Genomic DNA, 21,477 nt, shown 5'->3' on the forward strand with positions numbered 1-21,477 from the left:
TAGTTTGCGGACTGTGATTAAGTCCGCACGTTAAAATATCGTTTACATTTTTTCTTTAAGATGATCACAGCGCCCTCTAGCGTGGTAGCGGGAAAACAAATGGATGTACATATTGCTCTGTATTTCAATAATGAGCTATGTGATTGGGTTGGAAAAATTACTACGCATGCTCAAAATATTAATAAATATATGGTGAAAAAAATCATATTTGTTTCTTTATCCGGTTCTTTACAAAAAATTCTAAAATAAGCGAAATAACGGCCTTCACACGGGATGATCCCGTTAAGGCCTCCAACGGTTTTACTTCAATTACAAAATAGTTATAAGGGCGATATCGGAGGATCCAGTACTCTACGGAAAAACGCTTGTGTCTCCAGGGGAGTTCATAGCGTTCGAAAATAAACACACCTAGCCGAACACATTCATCAAGCAACTTCGAGAAACAATGCGAACACTTCGACCCGTGCGAGCTGCAAATCATTGTCAACGTAAAGTTTTTCGAGACAAGAGTTTGGAAACCGGCACTCACGTTTTTCTTCGACGGGACTCGCTAGTACAACCGTACTCCGGACCTCATAGGATCCTGAGCAGAATATCCCAAGTCGTATATAAAATTGACTTCAACGGAAAAGAAATCAGCATTTCTACGCCTGAAGCCTGCATTCCTGGAGACTGCAGCATTCAAAGGAATCAACATATAGACTTCGACAAGCAAGTTGACAACAGTACCAACTCTGAGGATTCCGAGTGACAGGACTATCCAATGGACTCCAATCATCATCATCAAGGGAGTAACAACCGGTATCCGGACTGGGCCTGCCTCCAATCAACACACCTCCAAAACATACCGCCCGAACGTATCCACCAGCCACGGAAGCGGTAAAAGACAAGGCGGATTGGCTTTGAACTTTGCCACGAAAGGCAGCAGTAGCGGTAATAAGAGGTATCGAGACGTCAGTCGTCAGGATTCCGAGGAATTGTGACCTTTGCCTCTAAAGGGAGGCCCGCAGAATCGCTTCTATGCCCAAACTGGATAAATGTCTCACAATCTAAATAAATGCAAATTGAAATAAGTGAGTTTGTTGTCTTTAATAAGGAAATGAAAGTAAAACCACATATTTGACTAGAAATATAAATATCTATATTTATTTTGGAATCAATGTTATCCATGTGATTTGATCTCATTCCAAAACAATGAATTTAGTTACAATCTCTGGTAGACGCTGAATACTTTTCAATAGTTATTCCTACTTCCTTCCCAAAGCTTATAAATATATCTTCCTCTTTTACTTCTCAACATAAAACACGAAAAGCTGTTCTTATTATGAATCTTACAGTTGTTTTGCATAATATATAAAAAAAATGATTGGAAAAAAGTGTTTATATCTACAATTCTGTTAACATTATATATTTCTTTTTAAATTCTTCGGTAACAAAGTCTTATCTTCAATATTTTTAAATACACAAAAGCTACGCATGGACGCAGCAATATCTTAGATTTTTTTTTTGCGGAAAGTTTGCTAGGCTATGTCATAGGCTATCTAATATGATTTTATTAAGCATTGATCACTGTATAATCTGCCTTAAATAAAATGTGGAAAATGTATCGAACATGAATAAATATCGTTAAAAAAATGAGAGTAACAAAAAGACGTTTACTTATTAATCTGTCTTAGAACTAAACGGAACATACTCGTAGCATAACAATAAGTTGAAAAGTTGGATATAAGCGATGAATATATGTAATTAACTACCCGCCCTTATTCGCCACGCTTCAGGCGGTTATTTCCACACAACAGCCGACTCGGTCTCTTAATCACAATTTATAAATTAATAAATACGTATTTAAGTAAAAAAGAGGATATGAGAGTTATTAAAAAGGACACTATGAACGGGGGAATTTTCAGAAGCATATGAATGATTGAATCTTATATTGAATTATCAGGTTTGGAAATCAACCTGGTCATGATCAGAACTTAACACATCGTTCAATAAGTCCCGGGACTAGCGTAGAGATGGCACTAATAATGCCATTTATATACCAAGGTTCAGAAGTACCAACCTTCAGATATGATGTGTCAAAATTTGATGTAATTCGAAACATAACCAAGAAAGGTATAGTGGTTAAAGTGACGCTAGCTTTGCAATCGTGAAAAAATGGACCAAAACGAGTTTCGTGTGTTGATAAAACATTGTTCTCTAATGGGGAAAAAACACTGTTCAAGCTCAGCAATGGCTTGAAAACCGTTATCCGGACTCTACTCCGTCGAAAACAACCATTTGTCGGTGGTTTTCGACGTGAAACGCGGTCGTGCTGATACAAATGATGCGGAACGTTCGGGTCGGCCAAATGAGGGAGTAATTCCCGAAAACACCAAGCAAGTATTGAAAATCGTGATGGATGACCGCAAAATGACAGTGCGCGAGATAGCTAAGATGGTGAACATATCAACTGGTAGTGCATTTACTATTTTGCACCAAAAATTGGCTATGAAAAGGGTTTTTTTTCCAAATGGGTGCCGCGTTTGCTCACAATGGAACAAAAGCAACAACGAATCAATGATTCGGAGAGCTGTTTGGCACTGTTTACTCGCAATAAACAGGATTTTTTCCGTCGATATGTGACAGTGGACGAAAGATGGATTCACCATTTCACTCCGGAGTCAAGTCGGCAGTCAGCTGAATGGCGTACGACCGGTGAAAGCCGCCCGAAGCGTGCAAAAACATAACAGTCGGCCACTAAAGTGATGGCGTCCGTATTCTGGGATGCGAATGGTATAATTTTCATTGACTACCTGGAAAAAGGAAAAACCATCAATAGCGACTACTACATAGTGTTATTGGATCGTTTGAAGGCCGAAATAGCGAAAAAACGCCCACACATGAAGAATAAGAAAGTCATCTTTCATCAAGACAACGCACCGTGCCACAAGTCAATCAAAACGATGACCAAATTCAACGAATTAGGCTTCCAACTGCTTCCTCATCCTCCATACTCGCCGGATCAGGCCCCCAGCGACTACTGGCTCTTTGCGGATCTCAAAAAGATGCTCCAGGGAAAAAGATTTGGCTCAAATGAGGAGGTGATCGCTGTCACTGAGGCTCATTTTGAGTCAAAAGACAAATCGTTCTACAAACTTGGCATTGAAAAGTTAGAGAAGCGTTGGAATGATTGTATTACCCTTGAAGGAGATTATGTTGATGAATAATAAAGAATTTTGCCGATAAAATGTTGTTTTCATAGTTAGTCCCGGGACTTATTGAACGATGTGTTAGCATTGTTGGAAAAGTCGAAACTTGCACTAATTACTTCTTTGCAATCAGCCTTTGGAAACCATTCATTTGGATGATCGATGTTTTGAAATTCTTTAAATTGATTCTGAAAATTCTCCCTTTCAAAATGGAGAAAATATTTCAAACTAGTGCGCTCAGCAAGACGTTCTCGCCAAAAACATCTCACTAGAACGTAAATCACATCACAATGATGGAATTAGCTTAGATGCTACAAAGCAAAGCCAATTGTAGAACACATAAACGTACATGATAGATAAAAGTCCCCTCTATGCTCGTGGGTCCGTGAAGAATGTTATCCGGTCCTTCTCGACACCTTTCACATCGATTCCCATCATTTCATCTGTTGGTGTACTTAGCCAGTCGCTGGCACTACTATCTGATTTTCTTATATTCGATTGAGTGCCACTTCCACTACCACTCGCCACAGCACCTGTATGCACTGAAGTCGACTCAGATTTCGACGATGTGTTTGTCGTTATGTCGTTTTTCATTGATATACTTGAATCACCTGCACCCGGTCCGGAACGATTCAGCAAAAAGTTACTGGACGACGTAGGGGCTCCGTGGTGTGGAGAGTACTCTCTCGCCTCTTTAATGATAGTTATGCCTTGATTTGATGACGGTGCCTGTTGCCGGTGAGAATCAAACGCTCCATACTTATTTTTCGATTGGCTACCTGAAGTTGAGGCTACATTTGATATTGCATTTGCAGGGCCAGTTTCCAGTCCGCTCTGATAGCATTGCGAGGCACTCATATGCGGTATCAAGTATTGGGTCTCGTTATTTGAGCCGCTACGAGGCACTTGATAGTTTGTTCGTCCGCGGAATCGTCGACTTAGCGAACTTCCTACAACTCCTATGTGTTCGCTTACATCTTCCTGTACGTCTGATATGTCGAGCATTGCTAGTAATGCATCATACCAGCTCCGGTGTTGAGTGTAATGTGGCAGGTGGAATGGTTGATGTGGGAAACTGTAGATGTGAGCCAATGCTGCCAGAAACATTTCAATGCAGATAAGGAAGTTCTAACAAAACGAATGATAAAAGAGTAAGTTGCAAAAAATGCCATATTCCAATAACTTGAAAAAGAAAACTATCCCCATGTCCTTATCTTTTACCTGCAATTCTGATGCCAACCCTTTTGCATCATCTGTTTCGTCATCGGCACCAAATATACCCTTAATGTATCCATAATATACTAGGAAATTGATGATGACGCCTTGGCTATGAAAGGGAGAATTCACACGCTATAATTAACAATAGATATAAAGCTTCGTTTCAAGCTGATTTGGACAGGCAAACCGAATTACCAAATTTGACCCACACACACTAAATTCATATTCTTAAAATGTTCTCATTGCGACAATAAGTGACTGTTTCAAAATACTCACAAGAATGAGAAGAAAACGACCGCTTTAATACACAAAAACTTTGGTATTGGACCCATCGGCTTCAAATCAATCTGAAAATATCCAAATGCTATACTTCCCCTGGGCAAACCAATTTGAAGGTAATCAATAGTCAGCTCACCTTGTTGGCTTGATAAAATAATACCAAACAATACATAGCGACAAATTGGGATACATTATTTACAAATATAATATATGGAAAAGCAACATTTGCTTTAAAGGTTCCTTCACCATAAACCCCGCCTATCTCACAGATGCTGGAATGAAAACGAAAAAAAAATCAATTATTTACGATTTTACACTTGTCTTACTAATTTGATAATAAACGTACATACATATGTAACGGTAGAGCATAGAAAATTTGTTTCTCTACAAAGTCACCTTGAGCATTTACTATACCAGCGAATTATGTACTTAGCTTGCACTCCGCTCTCGCAGTCCTGCACCAAGTCATCCTTTGACCACCCACTTGTCGGCCATCCACGGATAGTGGGTTCTACTGCATGGCATGGCCAGCAATGAAATTGCCATTCTTCATTAATGTGTGACCTATCCAATGCCCGTTCTGCCTTCTGACCAACTGACTTTTACGCCGACGGTTCTTCGTTGCCATACGTTGGAGTTGACCTATCAACTATCAATTTGGCAACATACCTGTGCACGTACACAGGGAAAAGCCGAGGAAGGACACCTCGGAGGAGGCACCGGGCGGGAAAGCATACCGAGGACCCCGAAGAACTCTCGGAAGCCATAGAGGCGGAAAGGGAAGTAGACCAGCTCCCAAGTGAAGAGCAGACGCTGGGCGACCTAGACCTAGATCTTCTAGGTAACAAGATTCGGAAATGAGCATAACTCGGAAGTAGATAGAATAATAAGGAGTCCCAGCAGAACAGACGGGGACTCCTACACAAGATACCTAAAAGAAAACATGGCTCATCTATAGGTGAGCGATGACATCAGAGGCGAAATAGAGGTAGAAACTGTGGTGAACGTCAATAGAGTTGGTATTGACGCATATGAGGCTAGCTGTCCGACTAAGATAAGTCATCAAGGAACGTACCCTAGTGAAACAGGAACCCAGCTAAAATGAGAAAGGAGGTGCGAAAATCCTTCAACCGGGCGTAAGAAACCGGGGACTGACAGAGAAACAAAAGACCACTGACGACCTATAGCAACGCGATCAGGGAAGCAAACCGAAACAGCTTCAGGGAATTCTGTAAAATGAACAAAACCGCAGAAGCATACAGACTATACGAGGTTAGACAATTAAGTAATGAGACTGATTTTATAGCCGCGATTGTGGTAAACCTGCAACCTTCAAATTCCTTTCCCCTTCCCCGGCATCCTTCGCCACTCCATTGATATATTCACCATCGCTCAAGCTTGTTTAGTTCGTCTGTTATATCGTGTTGAGTAGATGTGTGCTGGTGGTGCTCGTCACGAAAATGGAAAAACGAAATTTAGAGGAACGCGTCGCGATAAAATTTCGCACCAGATTTGGCGAAACAGCTTCGGAAACGTACGCTAAAATTGTAAAAGTGCCTGGTGATAGTGCTCTTAGTCGTGCCCAGGTGTTTCGATGGCATAAAGAGTTTAAGGGAGGGGCGTAAAAACGAGGCGGGAACGGGAGACCAGTCGAGGTGCAGACTGACGCGAATGCGCAGGGTGTGCGTGCCCTAATGCGTGAAGATTGGCGTTTAGCAGTTCGAATATTGGCCTCCGAACTGAGATTGAACCGTGAAAAAGTCAGATAAATTTTAACAGACGATTTTGGGATGAGAAAATTGTGCGCGAAAATAGTTCCAAAGAACTTTTCTGAGGAGCAAAAGCAGCATCGAATGACCGTCGCAGAAGACTGTTTGGAACAAGTGGAAAACCATCCCACACTGCTTGATCGATATGATATGTCACCATGTGACTTTTTTTGTTCCCTAAAACAAAATCGGTGGTCAAAGCAACCTATTTTGACTCAATTACGGACATCCAAGCGGCCGTGACGAAGGTACTCGCGGACATCTCAGTCAAAGCGTTCCAGAAATGTTACGAAGAGTGGAAAACGCGCTGGAATCGCTGTAGAGTTGCCCACTTTGAAGGGGATGACAGAATTGTAGAATAATTTTTAAATATACGATTTTTATGGAATCAGTCTCATTACTTGTCTAACCTCGTATAAAGGAATAGCCAAAAGCAAGGTAATATCTTCTGTCTGTCCGAAGAAGGAAGATGGGACATTTGCTAGGAATGAGGAGGATAGGATACATTTGCTTCCCAAAACTCATTTCCCGGGGTCCTACTCCACGGCGAAAGGCGATAACATCCTGCCTGACACCCCAACAACGAACGAGTAATAGTGAGATAGGAGCGGCTTAAGTCGAAGGAAAATTGATATTCTTTCAAAGCGGTATACCGAATTACTAATATCAAAGGATAACATGATAACAAGGTAAGGGGCAAACCAAGCGAATAACCTGGTACACTGGCGGATTCCTCACGGCAGATGGAGCAGATGCCGGAATCGTTGGTGCAAGAAAAACGCACTTGGAACCGTCGGTTAGCACATTAGCAAATTTCAATCTCAGAATCCTGTTTAGAGCAATTATTGAGTACTCCTTCATCATGGCTGCCGATAGTAGGCTTTTAGCTTGCATCGATTCCGTTAATATGTTTGTTTAGGGATTGAAGAGTCCCAAGCCCGCATCCACTTAATGTCGGACTAGATCAAATAGAGACCAACTTGCCCCTACTCTTTATGGTACACCGACTCCTCTTTTTTTTTGAGTTTAACACCCCTAATACAAAAATTAAAAGAGGGACGAAGACGGCTACGGTTTCGTAACAGGGCAGAGGCATCATCATCATCAGACGTTGCCTCATCTCTGCCCTGGGAGCAGCGCGACCAAAGCGGCTCGCAGGTGTTATACACTCCCTTTTATAATACGCAAATTTCGACAAGGGTGCGAATTATAACCAACTATAATAATAATCCGCCCACAGTTCAGACGAAAGCTTGGGCGGAGCTAGACAATTTTTGTTTAGGGATTGTGGTTAATATTAATCGGCGGTGGAAATTCTACTTTCAATTTCGTTGCATTTTTCGCTTTATCAATTTTCTCGGGACTTTGCCTAATGATTTCCGGTGACGAGTCTGCCTTTCCTATCTAAGACGCTCCTCTTGTTTGCAAGATCCAGCCAGCCCCTTTTGCCGGCGCAATCCAGCGGCGTAGTTCCGCCAATCAGAGATGCAATTTGCACTGGCTGACGTCACAATGAGTGCCATCCGTTTCAACCAAGCTCTAATCGGTCCCGACGAGAAGACCATTGAACTCGCCACGGAAGTACTGGAGGACTGCTCCTACGTCCGTCTAAAAGAGCAGCTGATACGGCGATGGGTGAGGAAGCGAAGCTTAATCACTTGCTGAATGAACTGACGGTAGGCGACCGTACCCCCAGCCAGTTTCTTCAAGAAATCAAGCACCTGGATGGGGATATGGTTGGCTCTAAGTTACCGAAGTCCCTCTGGCTGCAGCGGCTCCCGAAGAGCACTCGCGCCACCTTTGCCTGTGCGGACTCGGGATCGCTGGAGGTTTTGTCCGCCACGGCTGACAAAGTACACGAAGTGTACGCACGCCCCGCAATCGCGACGGTTTCCCGAGACGCGACTTGGGATGTCGACGGCCTCAAAGCAATGGTGACGACAATTGCGGACGCAGTTTTCAAGCTCACAGCGACGGTAGGCACTTTGCGTTCGGGGGGTTGATATCGATCGCAATCACGGTCGAGGTCTGCTTCCTGAAAAAGGCATTCGGATAGTCGCGCACTCTTCAGAAAATATCGCAACATCATTACTGAAAGTAATTTCTCACAGCGGTGTACGCACGCAGACCTTCCAATAGCTGTTGGTCATCTCTACTTCATTTGGTCCCTTAGCCAAACGGCGAATGGACTTCATGCAGAAATTACAGGGGTCAGAATGCTCAGTTATTTCCCGACCGGTACCCTATTCCAATTATCCATGATTTCACGCAATCATTTACAAACTGCCTTATTTTCATGGCCTTGGATCTAGCCAAGGCGTATCACCTATATCTCGGCCACATGATTACCCCTGACGGAATCCAACCTGACCCAGGCAAGGTAGAAGCAATTAAGAAATTGTCCCTGCCAACCACGGTGAAGGATATGCGAAGGGCATGTTAAACTTCTAAAGTAGTTTCTAGCCCAAGGCCGCTCATCACCAAGCGATCCTCAACGCTTACTTCTCTGGGTCCAAAACCAAAGATTCCCGTGAGGTCGTCCACGACCAGATGCTCCCCTGTGTTCGTCGATGCCTCAGATAAAGCGGTAGGCACCGGTCTTCACCAGAAGTGGAATCAAACCTAGTAACCGTTGAAGTTCTTTTCAAAGCAACTCAACCCAGCTCAACGTAACTATTATACTTCCGCTTCTTTCTTGAGGACAGGCCCTCACATTGTTCACGGACCATAAGCCACTCACTTTTGCTTTGAAACAAAAGCCTAACAAAGCGTCCCCTCCGCAATTTCGGCACTTGAGCTTTATCCGCCAATTCATTTCTGATATCCAACACGTGTCTAGAAAAGACAATGTTGTTGCTGACGCCGCGGTAAATTATACGGCAATCGCTGAAGCATAGAAAGACGACGCAGAACAGATACACACTCCAAATGCAAGTTCAAGGAATTTCCTATCTTTGGTTTAAACTCCTACTCTGCGAGACCTCAGTACAAGGGACCTAGGCCATTCATTCCGGCCGATTTTCGCAGGGAAGTATTTAACCCAATACACGATCTTGGGCACCTAATCATCAGAAATATGAATCGGTTAGACATTGCCAAATACCAATGCCCATCCATGAACAAGGACGTAAACTCTTGAGCCAGACAGTGCTTCGCGTGCCAGAAGTGCAAAGTCAACAAGCACGTAAGAAAGGAAGTAGACGTATTCCCTATGTCGACCAAGCGCTTCCACACCATCCATCTCGACATCATTGGCCCTTTGCAAAACTCGCGCGGATACAAGTATTGCCTCACAATCATCGACAGGTTTACGCCGTGGCTTGAAGCAATACCTCTGGCTGACATTACGGCACAATCATGTGCCGAGGCCCTCTGCCGAGAGTCGAATCTGCGTTTTGGTGTTTCAGTCGTTATCATCACGGACCAGGGAATACAATTTGAGTCTACTCTTTCCTTGGAATTGGGCATGCTTCTTGGCTTCAAACGGCACAGGACTACTGCATACCATCCGCAGTCCAATGGCCAGTCCGTGGCTTTCGAACGGGCTACCGAGAGGAATTCATGGCCAGCCCCGCGGAGATGGTGTACGGGGAGAATCTGCGCCTCCACCTGACGCTGTGCTGGATATTAGGGCAGGATTAAGCGACTCCGGCATGCTGCGTCTGCTCAGAGACGCGGTTTCGAAGCTGCTCTATATTCCCGACGCACAACAATGGAGATCGACACCCTCAGAAACCTCGAGACGTGCTCACAGGTCCTCATTTGGGTGGACGCTCCTCGGAGGCCGCTGCAACAGCCATACGAGGGCCCCTTAAGAGTTCTGGAGCGGGGTGAGCACCCCCACAAGCTCGACGTTCGAGGTGGGCCCAAGTGAGTCTCCTTGTCGAGATTGAAACCGTTCGATGGACCGGCGTACGCTTCAAAAAAAAGCGCCCGCGAAGCGTTAGGTTCACCTAGTAAGTCTATTGGCGGGATCACGTGAGCATGGTTTCAGGTGGGAGCGGAGTGATGTGGCGGCACATCATCAAGGCGATGCGCTCGTGCTTCGTGCCTCCAATGTGCCGCCGCACCTCCTTGGGTTAGATGTGGCCAGAAAAACTCCGTAGGAGCTTTTATGGATGGGTCCTATCAGCCCTTTTGACTTCCTAGAATTGTTTTTAGTGCAAAAAATGATTTTCCCTACAGTCTGTAGGCATGAGGTTATAGTGTTTGTTTCTGTGGGAAGTTTTATGTTTACTAAATTGTTTTTTAGTAAACTGCATGCTATAAAGAATTCCGACCTTTGAGTGGTAGAAGAGGTTCAGATTAAGATTGTGCTGCAGTGATTGTTCTGGGATAGAGATTTTCACCAGCCATATCCTCTCAAGCCCACTATATGCTGCGGGTCGACTTAAAATTGTAGACAATACATCAGCATTTGTGAAATCCAAAGCATATTGTCAAGCATCAGCAGCCCTATCATAACTGAAACACGATACAAAAAAAAACACAGCAAACAACAGGGTTAAATTCATATTCGGTTGAGGAAAAAGAAATGTCGTATTTTGTCTGGCGGTCAAAGGGTAGTATAGGTCCCGGGGCGAAACGTGGATTGGTACCCACGATGGAGCATAAAACCTGGGAAATGCCTGCTGAACCAACACCAACAGCTCTACTACCAAACCCTATCTCCACCTCCACGTGGTGACCGCTGGGAGCTCTTTCTTAACGAAAAGCTGCAGACGGAGAAGGATGAAGGCGAGTCTCCCGCGCCTAAAAACGGGACAAATTGTACCAACTGGTCCTCCAGGTTGGGGGTTGGGTAGGGCTGACAACCCTACACGGAAAACAACCGTTACGAAGCCACAACAGGAGCCTCGGATAGGACGGATATTAAAACGACGGACCCGGCAACGACAAAGGAACAACGATTTGCGCATTTTCTCATGGAACGTGCGCTCCCTGTACAGAGATGAAGCTGATAAGCAGCTAGCCGATACCCTGTCCCAATATAGGGCTGATGTAACAGCGTTGCAAGAGATGCGATGGACAGGGACCGGTTTCCTGGAGAAGAGCCACTACACCATATATTATAGCGGCCATCCAGTAAACCATGTGCTCGGAGTAGGTTTCTTAGTCAGCCAAAAAATGAAACCTGCTGTTATCGGCTTTGAAAGTATAAGCGAACGGCTATGCACTCTGCGCTTGCGAGGCAAGTTTAGAAATATAAGCCTCATAAACGTTCACGCCCCTACAGAGGAGACTGCAGAGTCGGAGAAGGATACCTTCTACGAGGCAGTAGAAAGAGCCCTCGAAGCCTGTCCCAGACATGATATCAAAATCATACTTGGGGATTTCAACAGCCAAGTAGGGAAGGAGCCCGTATTCAGGCGATACGTTGGCTCCCATAGCTTACACGAAAAAACAAATGATAACGGACTGCGGACTATTCAATTAGCAGGGTCACACGAAATGGTTGTTGGAAGTACCTGGTTTGCGCGGAAAGCGGTCCACAAACATACGTGGGCCTCTCCAGACGGGACCACTTTCAACCAAATTGACCACGTGTTGATCGAACGCCGCCACCTCTCAGCCTTGATGAATGTCAGAACATATAGGGGGGCCAATATAGACTCGGATCACTATCTCGTTGGCATGGTGCTCCGAGCTCGAATAACAATACCACCTAGAATCCCCTCTGACAATCAGGTGAGAGTGAACACTGAAGCCATCCACAACACAACCCTCCGCGACACCTATAAGAGGGAAATGGATGCCGCAATAACCGCAGTCAATAGAGGACCTGGAGATGAAGCATCAACTAATGATCTTCACAACCACCTGAAGAACGTTATCATGGATACGGCCACAAATATACTTGGCCCCAGCCGCAAAAGGAGTCGGAACGGCTGGTTTGACGATGAATGTAAGCTAGCAACGGAACGGAAGAATGCCGCATACCGAGTAATGTTGCATTCTCAAAGAACGCGGGCACGCGCAGAGACTTATCACGAACTCCGTCGAGCGGAGAAGCGACTTCACAGACGGAAAAAGGAAGCCTGGGAGAACCAACAAGTCTGTGAACTAGAAAAGTACAGGGAGCAACCGCACCAGGCGCGGAAGTTTTACCAACAAGTCAGCAGGATGAAGCCTTATACACCTCGATGCTCATCCTGCCGAGACAAAGAGGGAAATCTGATTTCCGACAGAATGGGCATATTAGAGCGATGGGTTGAGTACTTTCATGAGCTACTGAACAACCAGAACATCGGCGAGTTGGAGGTCCCGCCAACTGAAGACGACGGACAAATACTGCCACCACCAAGTTTAGGAGAAACAGTCCGTGCAATTCATCGGCTAAAAAATCATAAGTCGCCAGGAGCCGATGGAATTACAGCCGAATTGGTTAAATATGGAGGCGACCAGTTACACCAAGTGGTTCATCAACTTGTGCTCAAGGTATGGGACAGCGAATCAATGCCTGACGATTGGCAGCGAGGCATAATCTGTCTCATACATAAAAAGGGAGATATCACACAGTGCAGCAATTATAGAGGTATCACGTTGCTGAGTACCATCTATAAGATATTCTCCACTATCTTGCTAGGCCGGATAGCCCCATACGCCCAGAACATCATTGGCCCATACCAAAGAGGCTTCACTCCAGGCAAATCAGCAACAGATCAGATTTTCTCTCTGCGGCAGGCGATGGAAAAACTGTTGGAATATGGACAACAGTTGCACCATCTGTTCATCGACTTTAAAGCCGCCTATGATAGCATAGCCAGGGTAAAACTGTACACGGCCATGAGAGAATTCGGTATCCCGACGAAATTAATAAGACTGACTAGGCTGACCCTGACCAATGTGCGAGGCCAGATAAAAGCAGCAGGATCACTCTCAAGACCATTCGACATCAACAAACGGTCTACGACAAGGGGATGCGCTATCATGCATCCTCTTTAACCTGGCCCTCGAGAAGGTGATCCGTGATGCTGAGGTGAATGCAAGAGGTACGATCCTCTTCAAGTCCACCCAACTACTGGCCTATGCTGACGATATCGACATCATGGGAAGAACCACCCGAGACGTTCAAACTGCCTTCATCCAGATCGAGCAGGCGGCGCGAGATCTTGGGCTGCACATCAATGAAGGCAAGACAAAATACATGGTGGCAACGTCAGCACCGAAGACGAATCAACCAACAACATCAAACCGCACTGGTCAAACACAAGCACGAACAAGAATAAGGATAGGGGAATACAACTTTGAGACCGTTGACAATTTCTCCTATCTAGGGTCGAAAATCACAACCGATAACAACTACGATGAGGAAATCCGCGCACGGTTGTTGTCAGCCAACAGAGCCTACTTCAGCTTACAAAGACTGTTCCGCTCGAAACGTCTCACCATAGGGTCAAAGCTCTTACTGTACAAGACTATGATCTTGCCAGTCCTCATGTATTCCTCGGAAACTTGGGTTCTTAGCAAGAAAAATTGCGAACTCTTGGCCGCGTTCGAGAGAAGAATCCTCCGAAGAATTTTTGGCCCCCTACATGAGGATGGACGATTCCGTAGCCTACACAATGACGAAATCTATGAGCGATACCATGACCGTACGGTTGTGGATAAAATCCGGCTCAATAGGTTACGGTGGGCGGGTCACTTAATCCGTATGGATGAAGATGATCCCACCCGGAAAGTCTATAAGGGCAATATCTATGGTAGGAAAAGAAGACGAGGCAGACCCTGCCTAAGATGGAGCGATGGCGTGGGCCAGGACGCCAGACAGCTTTTAGGGATATCGAATTGGTGGACCTCGGCGCAAAACCGGGATGTCTGGAGTTCCTTATTAAGGCAGGCCTAGACCGGATACCGGTTGTTGCGCCGTTGATGATGACGTATTTTGTCAATAGATGGGGGCAATTAAACATATCTTATGCTGTACTTATCGCATCGGGTCATACTATACGGCGATTTGAAGATGACAATCTGTGCTACAAGTGTATCTTTGACAGTGTTGTGATCGTACGTTTCAGTCTCAGGTTATAGTGCGTCAAAGGTGGAGTCCACCAAGCAAGAAATTCGTCATATTTTACGTTTTTACTACCTGAGAGGTAAAAATGCAACGAAGGCGGTCGAAAAAATTTGTGAAGTTTATGGGCTCGATACTGTAACGATTCGCCCAGCACAGCGTTGGTTCGATCGATTTCGTTCTGGTGTAGTGGATGTCGAAGATACACCCCTGGTAGGCCAATCGTCGTAGAAACCGACAAAATCGTCGAAATCATCCAAGTAGACCGGCATGTGTGCATTCGCTAGATTGGCCAGGAACTGGGTACAGACCATAAAACCGTTTGGAACCATTTGCAGAAGATTGGTTTCCAAAACGTACGTTTGGGAGCCTCACGAGTTGACGCAAAAAAATCTCTTTGACCGAATCAACGCCTGCGATGCACTGCTGAAACGGAAGGAATTCGACCCATTTTTGAACCGGATGGTGATTGGTGAAGAGAAGTGGATCACGTATGACAACCTCAAGCGGAAAAGATCGTGGTCGACGCGCGGCGAGCCGGCGCAAGCCATGGCCAAGCCCGGATTGACGGCCAGGAAAGTTTTGCTGTGTGTTTGGTGGGATTGGAAAGGAATCATCCACTATGAGCTGCTCAACTATGGCCAGACCCTCAATTCGGTCCTCTACTGTGAGCAACTCGACCATTTGAAGCAGGCGATTGACCAGAAGCGACCATGATTGATCGATAGGAATGGTGTTGTGTTCTACCAGGACAACCCTCGGCCTCACACATTTTTGATGACCCGCCAGAAGCTACGGGAGCTCGGATGGGATGTCCTACCGCACCCACCGTATAGTCTGGACCTGGCACCAAGTGATTATCATCTCTTCCGGTCCATGCAAAACGTTGTTGGTGCTAATAAGTTGGAAGGGGTCAAGCAGTGCACTGCAGGATAGACTGATGCGGAACATAGCTCCCTGAGGCCAACCTATCTCTCTCTAAGGATGAATTGTCTCTCCTCTGGGACGGTGTGTGCCTTTTCAGGGGCCAAGCTTCTCGTCTACCAAGACCGTTAGTGAGTGGTGATAGCCACACCCTGTACGAGGTGACCCTACTATTAACAAAACGCTACGGATCTAGACTGGGGAGTCGAAAAACACCTTCCCCAATCCAGGGTGTCATGCAAACCGTGCCCATTGGATAGTTTGCAGTCGGGGGTAACTGACTGTATTCGAACGGAGCCTCACTGATACCTGGTCGCCTCAGTGAGTAAGTTAGACCTTACCGTGCTACGGGGGGCTATGGCACGGCGGACCTCTTAACCCCCATACTCGTGGGAATCAAATGAGTACAAAACTAGAAAAGAAAACAAAAACCAAAAAAAGCGGGGCCCCGTACCGCACCAAAACTGGTTAATCAGGCGGAGGCACGTCTCCGAATTACTGAGAGCCAGGTGACTACACCTAAGAAGGGAGAAGTTGGGACGTCAAGCAGTGGATCCAAGGTGAGCATTGATATACTGCGTGGACTACAGCCAACGAACACCACTGCTCAAAGAGCAGGGACCAGCAAAAGCACGTCTGAGATAAATATAACAGACGTCAGGAAGGAGACAGGTCTCAGTGGGGCCGGGGTTAAATGGTACCTGCGCTATCTGAAGGAAGACCTGAAACCAGAAGAGGCCCTTAAGAAGGCTCAGGACAGACCTAAGCCATCTCTACTGGAGCCGAGAAAGCGAGGAGCAACAGAGATCAGCCCGCATGAAGGGAATGCTCCCAAAAAATCCAGACCTGAACCCACGGGAGGAGAAAACCCGGGCAGGTCAGGAGTGAAGGCAGGACCCAGGAAGCCCGGCATTAGCTATGCTAGTGCGGTCAAGGGCATTCGACTGGCCATACTGCCAAAAAGGTTTCCCGAGCAAATACTCACTCGGGAAGAACAGGAAATCGTTGAGGAACTTGTCGTCAAGCAGATGATCAAGGGTTGGACGTCGAAACTGGTGTTCACCGGGATACGCTTTCGACCAGGCCGTATACTGGTGGACTGCGCGACGGAAGGCACCGCAGAATGGGTTAGAACCATAATTTCTAGATTGCCAGGCTTTGAAGGGGTAGCACTATCAACATGTGCTGGGAATGATATACCAGGAGCCCATATGGTGACAGTTTTTCTGCCAAAGGCCGCGGCAATAGAAACAGAAGACCTTATGAGACTCCTAATTGCTCAGAATGAAGATCTCCATACTCGACTATGGAGAGTCTTCAGAAGCAAGGTGGAGGGAAAGGGTAAACTCCTCACGATCGGGGTAGATGACCGATCCCTAGAGGCAATTAAACGTCGGAGTTGTCATATCAACTACCGATTTGGCAACATACCCGTGCATGTGCACAAGGAAAAGCTAAGGAAAGAGACCTCGGAGGAGGCATCGGGTGGAAAACTTACCGAGGTCCCTGGAGAAGTCGCGAAAGCCATAGAGGCGGAAAGAACTGGATCAACCAGGGAAACAGACCTGCTGCCCAGTGAAGAGCAGAAGCTGGACGACCTAGACCTAGGACTCCTAGGGCTCGGGGTGGACAGCGACGCGCAGGAAAGTGCCATGTCGGAGGAGGAGGGTGACACTCCGACAGTGGAGAAGAGCTCCAAACAATAACGGAGCCAATGGCCAGCACTAAGATAGCCCAGATAAACCTCCACCATGCGAGAGCTGCATCTGCAGTGATTGCAAGGGCAAATTCCAAGGAGAACATTGGAATAGTGCTGACTCAGGAGCCCTAGGTGTACCGGGGGCAGATTCGCGGTCTGCAAGGAGGAGACATGCAGGTAATTTGGGACTCCTCTTGTGAAAAACCAAGAGCTTGCATAATTCTCAAACGTAATTTAAAATACATATGTCTTTCAGAGTTCTTAACCGGGGACCTTGTGGCTATCCAAGTCTCATTGGAACGCGGGAGGAGTACTCGAGAGGCAGTTGTAGCATCGGGATACTTCCCAGGAGACGAGAGCCGGGCTCCACCGGAACAAGTCGCAAAGCTGACGGAGTATTGCGAGGAGAGGGCGTTACCACTTCTTCTCGGCTGCGATGCCAACGCCCACCACGAAGTGTGGGGAAGCAGCGACACTAATCGTAGAGGTGAGTACCTTCTCGAATTTATTCTTAGTAATAAGTTAGAGATATACAACGTAGGGAACACTCCAACATTTGTGACCAGAACCAGACAAGAGGTACTAGATATAACTCTAGGAAATACCCTAATGAACGGGATGGTCAGGAATTGGAGGGTGTCGGATGAACCCTCAATGTCTGATCACAGGATAATCAAATTCGAGATTGAGGGTAACTCCGAAATAAAAAGAATAATAAGGAATCCCAAGAGAACGGATTGGGAATCCTACACAACGCACCTGAGCAACAACATTGCCCACCTTCAAGGGGGCGGTGACATCAAGAGCGAATTGGAATTAGAAACGGTGGTGGAAGACCTCAACACAATCGTCATTGACGCATATGAGGCCAGCTGTCCGGCTAAGACAGTCAAGTCATCAAGGGATGTACCATGGTAGAACAGGAACCTAGCCAGAATGAGAACGTAGGTACGAAAACTCTTTAACCGGGCAAAACAAACCGGGGACTGGCGGAGGTATAAAAATGCACTGACTGCGTATAGCAACGCGATCAGGGAAGCGAAACGGAACAGCTTTAGGGAATTCTGTGAAGGGATTGAACAGATCACAGAAGCAACCAGGCTGTACAAGGCTGTAGCCAAAGACGGGGGAATATCCTCTGTCTGCATGAAAAAGGAAGATGGGACATTCACCGAGAATGAGGAGGACAGGGCACACCTGCTTCTCAGAACTCATTTCCCGGGGTCCTACCCCTCGGCCCCAACAACGAATAAAAGGTGAAGGAAAGAGAGCTGGAAACTAGCAAAAGAGGTATGCTCAGAAGCGAAGCTAAGATGGGCAGTGGGAACTTTTCAACCAATGAAATCTCCCGGAGGAGATGGCATTTTCCCAGCACTTATCCAGAGAGGCCTAGGAATTATCTTAGAGTCTCTTCTGAGGGTGGTAAGGGGGAGCATAGCACTGGGTTACATACCAAGGGCATGGAGACGGGCAAAAGTGGTCTTTATTCCGAAAGCGGGTAAAAAGGATCCTTTTCACCCTAAATCTTTCAGACCAATCTGCCTAACATCGTTCGTACTCAAAACGGTGAAGAAGGTCATAGACAACTATATTAGAACTAACGTTCTAAAGCGTAATCCCCTACATCACTGTCAACACGCTTACCGGGCAGAACGGTCAACTGAAACTGCTCTGTATCAGCTGACAGAGGTACTACGGGACGCCATAGAAACAAAAGAAATTGCACTGTGCGCGTTTTTGGATATCGAAGGAGCATTCGACAACACATCGCACACAGAGATACAGGATGCCCTGAGCCGCAAAGGAGTGGGAAACACCCTGGCACTCTAGACGGGCAAAATGCTAGAAAGCAGACAAATAGAGGTACAAACAGGTACAAATTCTATTATCATGAACACCACTCAAGGCTGTCCACAGGTGGAGTACTATCGCCGTTGATGTGGAGTATGGTAGTGGATGAACTCCTGGACGTGTTAACTAATACTGGAATACAAGTCCAGGGCTACGCGGACGACATTGTTCTAATCTGGAAGACACATGTCGGAAACACTTGTCGGAAAGCCACGAGGGCTCTGATGACTTGTAGGTCCATAGCAGGAAAAAAATGAGGTTGCAGCCCGAAGATACTACTTTGGATATATACTGCAATAGTAAGGCCAATGATTACCTATGGAGCGGTAATCTGGGCAGAAAGAACCCAACTCAGCACACAAGCCAGGGAATTACATAAGTTCCAAAGGCTGGCTTGCGTGTGTATTAGTGGGGCAATGAGGACATGCCCAACGGCATCCCTGGAGGTCCTTCTGGGATTAACCTCTCTCCATCTGCACATACAGATGCAAGCAAGGAGATCAACATTCAGGATGGCCGGTAGTATGAGTGAGGCGGGGAGCTGCCTAAATCGAAGGAAGATTGATATCCTTTCTAGGCGGTATCCCGAATTACTGATACCGAGGGACAACATAACAACGAGGTTTCACTTCGATAAGAAGTTTGAAACACGTTGGAGTAACAAGGCAAACTGGGAGAGCGTAGCTGCGACATACGGCTTAAACCAGCAACTGATTACTTGGTACACTGACGAATCCCTCACAGCAGAGGGAGCGGGTGCCGGTGCCATTGGTCCAAGGAAAATGTACTTTGAGCCAATGGGCAGGTACACTAGCATATTCCAGGCGGAAATTTACGCCATAGACAAATGTGCCTCCTTTAATCTGCAAAGGAACTACAGAGGGCAGAACATAGCTATTCTCACCGATAGCCAAGCAGCGATCAAGGCACTTAGGTCCAACCAGGTGAACTCTAAACTGGTATGGGAATGCCTTGAGAGACTGAATACACTCGGCTCGTCCAACAAGGTCTGGATACTTTGGGTTCCAGGCCATGCTGGGGGGGGAATAATGAAGTTGCCTTCTAAATGGCTACAAGTTTACGAACAAAATGGCGCATATTTGACTTAAATCGGATAATTCTAAGTATGTTGAATAAAGCGTCAAATTTCGATCACAAATACGACATTACTTTTTCCCCAACCCAATATATCTGTCAACTGGAGGCAACACTATAATTAACGCTCAATTATGATGCCCCTATCGTACATTATCTGTTGTTCTTATGATTCATAAACACCACAGAACGATAGCCAACAACGCGTCCTTCAATTTCAACGTCTTCAATCGATTTAGCTCAGAAATCACAACCGCCAAGCTATTTTTAGATATTGTTTACCGAGCACAATCCTCACTCTGTTGCTCAGTTCGTAAACAAAACTCATATGGTTGCACCGGCGACATATACACCGAATTGCCAATAACAAATCGGAGGCGAACCTCCCAAAACAGTAGAAGAACTCATACTCACACGGACACGAACGTCGTTATCGGCCTGACCACTGTGTACTGCAAGATTCCATGTTTGCAATTATGAATGAACTCGCGGCCCATCTCCCACGGTCGCATGCAGCACAACGGGAATATGTGCTTCACTTGAGGCTTATGCTCTAAGCTCATTTCCAAATCCATGCCGAGATTCAAGTAGTTCAATAAGTAGACCATGAAGTTGTAAATCACGTAGGCTTCGTAGCATTCTCGCAGGGAATCCACGTAGATCGAATGTTGGGGAAACAGCAGACCCAGCCACTGAAAGACAAGGACATCAACTCAAGGCCACTCGACACCAGACGGTCAACCACTTACCGCATTTAATGCATAAATCGGGACCATCCATAGTATCCGTACGATGTGTTTCTGCAGAATGGGTTTCGTAAAGTGGATGATATGTTGTGTAATGTGCCAAACTGAAATGGGGACAGCTGCCAGCACAAAGAGGCCCCCAATCAGAATCAACTGATCCTTGCGCGTGAACCCGTCCTTCACCGAGTTCACTATTAGCAGCGGAATGATAATGATCGCGAACAGAACATAAATTAGGATAAGCAGTGGACGAATCCATAGTCGCCATTCGCCACAAATCTGACGCCAGCTTCCCTTACACATTTTCACTGCATCTGTGACGGCAAATCGCTTTTGTTCTTGCACTTGAACCTTCTACGAGTCAACTCAACGACCGCTGATAGGCGAGGCGAATCTTTCATGAACGCTAGATATCACTTGTATCCGGGGACACTGGAAAGATAAACGCAACTATCGTCCGGAACTCGGGATTATGAATCACAAGACGCTTTTGTTTTGACACCAACTCGAACGATAACACCGAGAGCGCGGACAGCCAACTCAAGTGAAAGTACAAACGTCAAACGATGAGTGCAATTGCACACAAATGTCGATTCGAGATGTTTACGTGAAACAGCTGACAGCGAATGCACTGGGCGCGGGGGGTGTACACGTGAGGACGAATTGTAAATGCAACTATACGATATTTTCG

At 46.1% G+C, this 21,477-nt stretch overlaps 1 protein-coding gene across 1 annotated transcript; it reads right to left on the bottom strand.

The window, feature by feature from the left end:
- Nucleotides 1-1,118: 1,118 nt before the first annotated feature.
- On the bottom strand, nt 1,119-21,089 carry LOC119654164 (transmembrane protein 184C). Its single transcript, XM_038059330.1, has 7 exons — nt 20,790-21,089; nt 20,455-20,732; nt 4,825-4,960; nt 4,686-4,756; nt 4,413-4,518; nt 3,541-4,319; nt 1,119-1,811 (listed from the first exon to the last, which is right to left on the bottom strand). The coding sequence occupies exons 1-6, from the start codon at nt 21,087-21,089 to the stop codon at nt 3,561-3,563; spliced, it is 1,650 nt and encodes a 549-aa protein (XP_037915258.1). The 3' UTR covers nt 1,119-1,811; nt 3,541-3,560.
- Nucleotides 21,090-21,477: the final 388 nt, after the last annotated feature.

Source organism: Hermetia illucens, chromosome 1, assembly GCF_905115235.1.
Source record: "Hermetia illucens chromosome 1, iHerIll2.2.curated.20191125, whole genome shotgun sequence".
Classification (NCBI taxonomy): Eukaryota; Metazoa; Arthropoda; class Insecta; order Diptera; family Stratiomyidae; genus Hermetia; species Hermetia illucens.